At 47.6% G+C, this 9,592-nt stretch overlaps 1 protein-coding gene across 1 annotated transcript; it reads left to right on the forward strand.

Annotated features, from left to right (window-relative positions):
* Positions 1-2,450: 2,450 nt before the first annotated feature.
* LOC101951412 (olfactory receptor 14A16-like) lies at positions 2,451-3,407 on the forward strand. The gene has a single exon (XM_005313540.3). It carries the CDS (start codon positions 2,451-2,453, stop codon positions 3,405-3,407), a length of 957 nt encoding a protein of 318 aa, XP_005313597.1.
* Positions 3,408-9,592: the final 6,185 nt, after the last annotated feature.

Below are 9,592 nucleotides of genomic sequence, written 5' to 3' on the forward strand. Positions count from 1 at the left end.
CAGGTCATCAATTGCATAAAGTGAGGTTTTTACTCATGAAAGCTTATGCCCAAATAAATCTGTTAGTCTTTAAGGTGCCACCAGACTCCTTGTTGTTTTTATAAATAGCCCTAGCTACTCTGAAATCAATGGAACTGTATCAATTTACACCAACTCAGGACCTGGTTCTAAGTTTTTAGTCTTTGCCTCTGAATACCTCTTAGTAACCAACTTTGAAAACTCAGGGCAGCCTGAGCTGTGGGTTCTTTGGTGGCTGCATGCCAAAGGCTGCTGAAGTAGTAGAGGACAAAAATTCTCTTCTCCCCCAGTGGTAATCATGTGGCGTTAATGAAGGAACAGGCTGTTCCAGGCCATCTGGGGCTCTGGCGGTGCTAGGCTCTTAGCTATTATAGGTCACATGTCTCTGAGATATATATTTGATTTGTCAAATACCTTAGTCAAACCTGCTTTGTTTTTAGCCAAGGGTCCTTCTGGGGATGCTGCCATTGTGTGAGATCCAGGGCAGGTCGTGTTCCCCCTCTGTGGGGGTTAGGTTTGATTAGGGCAGGTTGTCAGGGTGGCTTGTTCAGAGGTCCCATCAGATCTGGGCTTACAGCCCTGGAGACCAGATTCAGCTATTTAGCCCCAGAGCAGGGACATACTGGGATGTAGCCATCTCTGGATGCTGCACAAGCTGGTATCAGCTCTAGAGCTGGGAGGCGCTTTCAGCTCTGATCCCATTTAGTCCATCACCTCTCAGCTAAGCCTGCCCAAGGAGGGGAGCAGGGAGCGCCCATTGGTGGAGTGAGTCCTTGGCTGCTAGGAACTACAGAGAGACCCAGCAACTCCGGAGAACCAGCGACAGAACATGGAAACTGCTGCTGGATAATGCAATGATGCCTCCATGAGAGAGATAAGGTGATAGACTGTTGTGCATGGAAATATATAGCTAGATAGTGGCCAATAGTTTCTGGTACTGGAGGATCAAATGAATCGCAATTTGGGGAAAATTATCCAAAGACCAGCACAGTAAGTTTGCTATTTCAACTAAATATGTTAAACTATTAATGTACAGGGCAAATTTAAGAACATAAATGTGAACTGCAATTGAAATTCTTTACAATGTTTGCTATCAAGTCAATCAAAGAAGTAGAGCCAGCCAGATTTATTTATTTTATTAGAAAATTTTGACTTTACATAGAAGTCCATAAAATCCCTAAATGTTGGGGTTTCTGCAACAGAGAACCAAACATTTTCTGCTGAAAACTGAACAATTCCAACCAAAATTCCCCACAAAGAAAAAAATCAGTTTTTAGATAGATAGATGAGACCTTGCATCAAAAATTGTTTAACTGAAAACCCAAATTTTCTTTAAAAAGAGTTAAAGCAGAACATTATTGACCAGGGTGTGAAGTACTAATGTTGTCCAATGATACCGTAGTTTCAAACGCTGTCATTAAGTTACATCCATTTTTATTTCTGTTTCAAAGACATAGCTGAAGGATGGCAGAACTGAATAAACAGCAGAGCTGACAGCCAGGGAATATGGGCTGTACCTAATAGACGTACTAGCAGCTTGAAACTCAGAGTCCGGGTTGAATCAGGCAGTCGTAGCCTGTCTATCTGGACCCTGCCCAAGGATATGGAGGGCACATCTACAGCGCAGCTGGGAGCGAGTTTCCCAACTCAGCTAGGCAGACTTCACCAGTTCTGTGTTAAACATAGTGGAGTAGATGGGGGCAGCACAGGCAGCAGCTCAGTCTCGCCACTTCAGTGGAAACCCTGCTGAACTCTGTGGCTTCGTAGTCAGCTGATGCCCCTGCTATCTCTGGCATTTAGGACGCTCAGCAAGTCTGTCCTATTTCCCGAGAATGGGGGAATGGGCTGTCTTGGAGTTCTAGTACTTTAGTTTTGTGCCCAAGTTTTTCCTCTGTTGTTTTACAGAGTTGAGGGGCCATATTTGCTCGATCTGTGGGCTTGGGTTGTAATTTATTCCAGTCTTTAATGCATTTGATCAAGTGACGCCTTGGGCCAGATCCTTAGATGGTGTAAAGTGACGCAGCCACATGGACTGTAAGGGCATTACACCAATTGACACTAGAGGGACAACACAGCTGGGTTATGGTCTGATTGCATGAAGTAGTTGTAGACATGTTGGTCCCATTTATTAGAGAGCCAAGGTGGGTGAGGTAGTCTGTGTGGCTCGAAAGTTTGTCTCTCTCACCCACAGAAGTTGGTCCAGTAACAGATATTACCTCACCCTCCTTGTCTCACCAGTGCTCTGATTGTCGGAGGTGAGGCGCACTCACTGCTCCTAGTCAATTGAAGTGACAAGCGCTGTGCACCTTTGACATTCAGATCATGGGGTATTACTCAGAAGGAAAAAGGGGTAATTCCCTCTGTCGCTCTAATCTTGACCATTGCCATTCTCCTTCCCTCCACAGCCATCACACAATGTGCTGAGGAAGAAAATGTTGAACCGAACCACTGTGACTGAGTTCCTTCTCCTGGCATTTTCTGATGTTAGGGAGCTGCAAATTTTGCACTTTGTGGTGTTTCTAATGATTTACCTGGTAGCCCTTCTGGGGAATCTTCTCATCATCACAGCCATAGCCTTCGACCACCATCTTCACACTCCCTTGTACTTCTTCCTGGTAAATCTGTCCATTCTAGACCTCGGCTCCATCTCTGTCACCATCCCCAAACCCATGTCCAATTCCCTCATGAACACCAGGGTGATTTCTTATTCTGGATGTGTTGCCCAAGTCTTTCTCTTCATGTTCCTTGGTTCAGCTGATCTCGGCATCCTGACTGTCATGGCGTATGATCGATATGTCGCCATCTGTCAACCACTGCACTATGAGAGAGTGATGAACAGGAGAGCTTGTGTCCAAATGGCAGCCAGTGCCTGGATCAGTGGTATTCTTTATTCTGCCCTGCACACTGGGAACACATTTGCAATATCCTTCTGTGGAGGTAACAGAGTGGATCAGTTCTTTTGTGATATCCCCCAGCTACTCAAGCTGGCGTGCTCTGATTCAGACCTCAGTGAAAGTGGGGTTATTGCCTTTAGTGCATGCTTAGTCTTAAGCTGCTTTGTTTTAATAATTGTGTCATATGTTCAGATCTTCAAAACTGTGCTGAGAATCCCCTCTGAGCAGGGCCGGCATAAAGCCTTCTCCACCTGCCTTCCTCACATTACAGTCGTCTCTTTGTTTATTTTCTCTGGCATCTTTGCCTACCTGAAACCCAACTCCAGCTCAACATCATATCTGGATCTCGTGGTGGATGTGTTCTATTCCGTGGTTCCTCCAATGATGAATCCGATCATCTACAGCATGAGGAACAAGGAGATCAAAGCTGCCCTGAGGACATTTATTGGACAGAGGTTATTCATGATCAATAAAATGTCCATCTTTCTCCTTTGATTTTAATTTCCTTCTGTGCTTCCAGGGTTGCTGGAACAATTTTAATAGTGTGGGTGCTGAGAGCCATTGAACCAAACTTTATAAACCCTGCATATAATAGAAACTACTTCAAGTCAGGGGGTGCTGCAGCACCCCTCGCACCCTTAGTTTCACCGCCCATGTGTGTTTCTTTACAAATAAATCAACTGATGACATTTTTGTCTCCATGAGCACATGGTTTGCCATCTCTTTATACACAAAGGGGAATTTGCATGGGCAAAAATTAAAACACCACTCGAGTCAATGGAGCTACTGTAAATTTATATCAGTTTGGATAATATCAGCATCAATTTATCTGTCTAGATGTCTGTTTATCTATCACAGGATTGTATACTGCCACCATCACCATGCTATCTGAGCACCTTCCATATGAAATCAGTAGCCATATCAAAGTCCTTAGTGGACTTCATGGAGTCCCTGCCTCTTCTTTTTCGGGGTACAAAATTGGATTGCAGTATCAGTGCAATAACTGTTGGTTTTTTGCTTCTATCTCTGATTTTTAGTTTATATTTTTTTTACCTAATCGGTAGGTGGGTTTATTTCTTTCATTGTTCCATTGTTTTTAAGGTGGGACTGATTGGGGAGATGTTAAGTATTCATTGAGACAGCATTGTCAATATTTTGCTACCTATTGGGGGTGTCCCTATGTCATCACTTTGGTGGCATTTTCTGCGTTAGCTGCAAATTTTCTTTCTACAACGATAAAGGTGTGACAATTGTCTGCATGGTTGAGTTCCTATTGAAATAATTATATGAATAGATCTGGGGTATTAATGTGTCATTAATGATGTGTTAGGGAACCAAGAGCCTTAGGTAGACATCTTTTTATTGTTGTAACTTAAATAAATAAATCAATGCTGTGTCATTCGTGCTATGGTGGGAAAAGTTGTTTGTTTGTTTGTTTAAGAGGAAGCTGTGGAGTATTTCTTAAAGACAATCAGACAGGATAATGAGGCCAAATTTTGATCCCTTTTAAATCACTGGAATTTAGCCACTCACTTCAAATGGATCAGGATTTGGCCAATGGCCAATACACACAAAGTTCCAAGAATGGGTAAAGGTGGCCGGGAGAAAGTGAGTGCAACAGAGATGAATAGGTGAATTCCCCATCTCAGCTAATCCTTTACTAATGCAGAGTAGCTCCATCAACATCGCTGGTTTGATACTGTCCCAAAGACACAAGGCTAAGGCCTGGTCTACACTAGCAGGTTATGTCGAATTTAGCAGCGCTAAATCGAATTAACTCTGCACCCGTCCACACAACAAAGCTATTTAGTTCGACATAGAGGTCTCCTAAATTCGACTTCTGTACTCCTCCCCAACAAGGGGAGTAGCGCTAAATTCGACATGGCCATGTCGAATTAGGGTAGGTGTGGATGGAAATCGACGCTAATAGCTCCGGGAGCTATCCCACAGTGCACCACTCTGTTGACGCTCTAGACAGCAGTCTGAGCTCAGATGCTCTGACCAGACACACAGGAAAAGCCCCGGGAAAATTTGAATTCCTTTTCCTGTCTGGGCAGTTTGAATCTCATTTCCTGTTTGGACATCGTGGCGAGCTCAGCAGCACTGGCAACGATGCAGAGCTCTCCAGCAGAGATGGCCATGCAATCTCAGAATAGAAAGAGGGCACCGGCATGGACTGATCGGGAAGTCTTGGATCTGATCGCTGTGTGGGGCGATGAGTCCGTGCTTTCAGAGCTGCGATCAAAAAGACGGAATGCAAAGATCTACGAGAAGATCTCCAAAGCCATGACAGAGAGAGGATACAGCCGGGATGCAACGCAGTGCTGCGTGAAAATCAAGGAGCTGAGACAAGGCTACCAGAAGACAAAATGGCAAATGGACGCTCCGGATCCCAGCTGCAGACATGCCGTTTCTACGAGGCACTGCATTCCATCCTAGGTGCGGCCGCCACCACTACCCCACCACTGACCATGGATTCTGAGGATGGGATATTGTCCACGCCCGCTTCCTCTGAGATGGTAGTGGACGGGGAAGATGAGGAAGGAGATGAGGAGGACGAGGCAGTCGACAGCGCTTACAACGCTGATTTCCCAGACAGCCAGGATCTCTTTATCACCCTCACAGAGATCCCATACCAACAGTCCCCAGGTGTTAACCCGGACCCAGAATCAGGGGAGGGATCAGCCGGTAAGTGGTTTAAACATGTAAACATTTATTTTGAAAAGAATATTAATATTAACTGTGGCTTTTTCATGATTAGATTGTCCTAGGCACTTAAAGTTCTCGTCTTTGGCAGTGCAACTGCTGCAAAAAAATCTAACAATGTCCGGTATATCTTGATTGGTTTGCCCTAGGCGCTCTACTGTTTAGCCCTTGCCAGTGCAGCTACAGTAAAATTTGGTCAATATGTCCGGGGATAGAGCAGAAATCCTCATGGGACATCTCCATGAAGCTCTCCTGGAGGTAATTGGAAAGACTTTGCATGAGGTTCCTTGGGAGAGCGGCCTTGTTGTGTCCTCCGTAGTATGAAACGTTTCTGCGCCAGGCTACCATCAAGTACTCCGGTATCATTGCCTTGCTCAGCATGGCGGCATACGGCCCTGGTCTTTGCAGGCTTTCCCAAAGCATGCGTTCTTTGTCGCTGTCTGAAATACGCATCAGAGTGATGTCACTCATGGTGACCTGTTTTGAATTAGGGGAATGTTAGTATTGGGACTGCTTCCCTGTTCCTTTACAGAACTGTAACCGCCGGTTTACAGCCATGCGGTGGAGGCGGGAGAGGGGCAGCATAGAGGGATCATTCCCGGGGACAGCCGCGAGGGGGTGGGACAGGGGCAGAGTTCATGCTTGCCGGATTGCTGGCAGCAGGAACTGGCCAACGCTAGGAGCATTGCTTTGAACGTGAAAGTAGGGCAGTGCTATTATTAAAGTTTTAAGCTGCCACAAGTCTACGGCTTACCATGTCAGCCCACTACCCAAATTCCGCTGTGCTGTTCCGATTCTGTGATCTGCACTGCAAGACCCCAGGGACTGAATGCGAAGGCCGAAAATTCGACCTTGTCCTGAGTGCGCATGTGATAGGTGCTGTGAATGGTCTTTTTTACAGAGAAAGACTATTTTCTTTGTTCACCCAAAAATTTATCTTTCTGAGGAATTCACTCCCTTTTTCCCATCCCACAGCTGTGGCTGTCTCCTGACCTACCCTGTCATCAGACTCCCAGAGGCTGTCGCAGATTAGGTGTAGAAAGAAAAGGACACGGGACGACATGTTCTCAGAACTTATGGGCTGCTTCCGAGCCGAGGCAACCCTGCAGAGTCAGTGGAGGGAGAACATGTCCCAATACCAGCGAGCACACAGCGAACGGGAGGAGAGGTGGTGGCAGGAAGACCAGCAGGCGACTCAAACACTGCTTGGACTAATGAGGGAGCAAACGGACACGTTCCGGCGCCTTGTGGGTGTTCTGCAGGATCGGAGGCAGGAGGACAGAGCCCCGCGGCAGTTTATCTGTAACCACCGTCCCCCGCCACAAAGTCCCATACCCCCCTCACCGAAAGTACGAAGAAGGAGGGGCAGGAGAGCCCGTGAAAACTGTCACTCTACCCCTGCAGACTGCTCAAGTGGCAGAAGTGTCATTCTCCAAAATTTGATAAGTCCTTTCCTTCCCGCCTCACCCAAGTCCCCATCCCAGTCTCATCCCCTGACTGTCCATTTGCTAATAAAAAATACGTTTCTGTTAATTGCTGTTTCCATCATGTTTTTTTAGAGGACAGTCTGTTTTAAGGGGGAGAAAAGTGGTTGGTACAGACACGGGGGCAGGTTCAGCAGCAGATCACACACACAGTGCAGTCACTAGGCACCCTGGTCAGTCTGGGAGGTGCTTTTCATTGTCTGGGGGGGGGGTATGTGACTTTGTGGCGGGGGAGGGCGGTTACAGATCTTATGCAGCGGTCCTTATCCTGGATCACAGAGCCACTCAGCAGGGAATCTGTAACCGTCCTCCCCCTGCCACAAAGTCACATAGCCCCCACTCACAGAATCCCGAACAGGAGGGGTGGCAGACTCCGTTCAAACAATCAGTCTGCCAGTGCGGACCACTGTAGAAGCAGGAGCCTGGCATTCCTCGATTTTAGAAGCGTCCTTTGCATCAGTACACTACACCCGCTCCCCACCACAGTCTGCGTCCCAGTTTCAACACTTTACCGCGAAAACAGTAATGAAGAAAACATTGTTCATTAACAAATTTTCAGTGATTTTATTTTTAAACGTGGGTTGGAAGGGGGTGAACGGGGTGAACGGGGTATGAAACTGGAGAGGATAGTGAACAGTCACTGGGTAAAGAAACGGGGGCAGGTTCAGCTTCTCTGTAAACCAACAAAATTATCACAAGTTACCCTGCTCACTGAGGAACCTAGTTTTCAAAGCCTCCCGGATGCACAGCGCATCCCTCTGGGCTCTTTTAATCGCACGGCTGTCTGGCTGGGCGTAATCAGCAGCCAGGCTATTTGCCTCAACCTCCCACCCCGCCATAAAGGTCTCCCCCTTGCTCTCACACAGATTGTGGAGCACACAGCAAGCTGCAATAACAATGAGGATATTGTTTTTGCTGAGATCGGAGCGAGTCAATAAGCTTCTCCATCTCCCCTTGAGACGTCCAAAGCACACTCCACCACCATTCTGCACTTGCTCAGATGGTAGTTGAAGAGTTCCTTTTCAATGTCCAGGGTGCCTGTATACGGCTTCATGAGCCATGGCATTGGCGGGTAGGCTGGGTCCCCTAGGATCACTATAGGCATCTCCACATCCCCAACAGTTATTTTGTGGTCCGGGAAGTAAGTACCTTCCTGCAGCCGTCTAAACAGACCAGTGTTCCTGAAAACACGAGCGTCATGAACCTTGCCCGGCCATCCGACGTAGATGTTGGTAAAATGTCCCCTGTGGTCCACCAGTGCTTGCAGCACCATGGAAAAGTAGCCCTTTCGATTAATGTACTGGCTGGCCTGGTGGTCCGGTCCCAGGATAGGGATGTGAGTTCCATCTATGGCCCCACCGCAGTTTGGGAATCCCATCGCTGCGAAGCGATCTATGATCACCTCCACGTTTCCCAGGGTCACTACCTTTGACAGCAGTACATCAACGATTGCCTTGGCTACTTGCATCACAACAACCCCCATGGTAGATTTGCCCACGCCAAAGTGGTTTGCGACTGACCGGTAGCTGTCTGGAGTGGCAAGTTTTCAGAGGGTTATGGCCACTCGCTTCTGGACAGTCAGGGCTGCTCGCATCTGGGTGTCCTTGCGCTTCAGGGCAGGGGACAGCAACTCACAAAGTTCAAGGAAAGTTCCCTTCTGCATGCGAAAGTTTCTCAGCCACTGGGATTCATCCCAGACCTGCAGCACTATGCAGTCCCACCAGTCAGTGCTTGTTTCACATGCCCAGAATCGCCGTTCCATGGCATCAACATGACCCAGTGCCACCATGATGTCCACGGCGCAGGGTCCCGTGCTTTGTGACAGGTCTGTGACACTCTCAGACTTCATGTCCTCATCGCGCTGCCATAGCCTCCTCGCCCGATTTCTCACCATCTGACTCTGGAAAAGGTGGCTGATAAGGTGCGAGGTGTTGACAACAGCCATAACTGCAGCAATGGTCGCAGCGGGCTCCATGCTCGCAGTGCTGTGGCGTCCGCGCTGTCACTCAGCAGAAAGTGCGCGAACTGATTGCCCGCCGGTGCTTTCAGGGAGGGAGGGCGGGAGTGACGGTTGGATGATGACAGTTACCCAAAACCACCCTCGACACATTTTTTCCCCCAGCAGGCATTAGGGGCTCGACCCAGAATTCCAATGGGCAGCGGGGACTGCGGGAACTGTGGGATAGCTGCCCACAGTGCACCGCTTCCAATGTCGACGCTTGCCCTGTTAGTGTGGACTCACACAGTCGAATTACTGTCCTTAGTGTGGAAACACACGTTCAACTTTGTAATATCAATTCCACATATTCGATTTAAGTGACATCGAAGTACTCTTGTAGTGTAGACATACCCTAAGTTTAATAGTGACATAAACACTGGTGTATGCAGTGTTGTTGTAGCCATGTTGGTCGCCGGATATTAGAGAGACAAGGTGGGTGAGGTAATATCATTTATTGGACCAAGTTCTTCAGGGGAGAGTGTGACTTTCCC

This window comes from Chrysemys picta, chromosome 13 (genome assembly GCF_011386835.1).
Source record: "Chrysemys picta bellii isolate R12L10 chromosome 13, ASM1138683v2, whole genome shotgun sequence".
Classification (NCBI taxonomy): domain Eukaryota; kingdom Metazoa; phylum Chordata; order Testudines; family Emydidae; genus Chrysemys; species Chrysemys picta.

Bases quoted from the DNA above. Each gene is read 5' to 3' on its own strand.
- LOC101951412 (XM_005313540.3), top strand. From the start codon at position 2,451: ATGTTGAACCGAACCACTGTGACTGAGTTCCTTCTCCTGGCATTTTCT.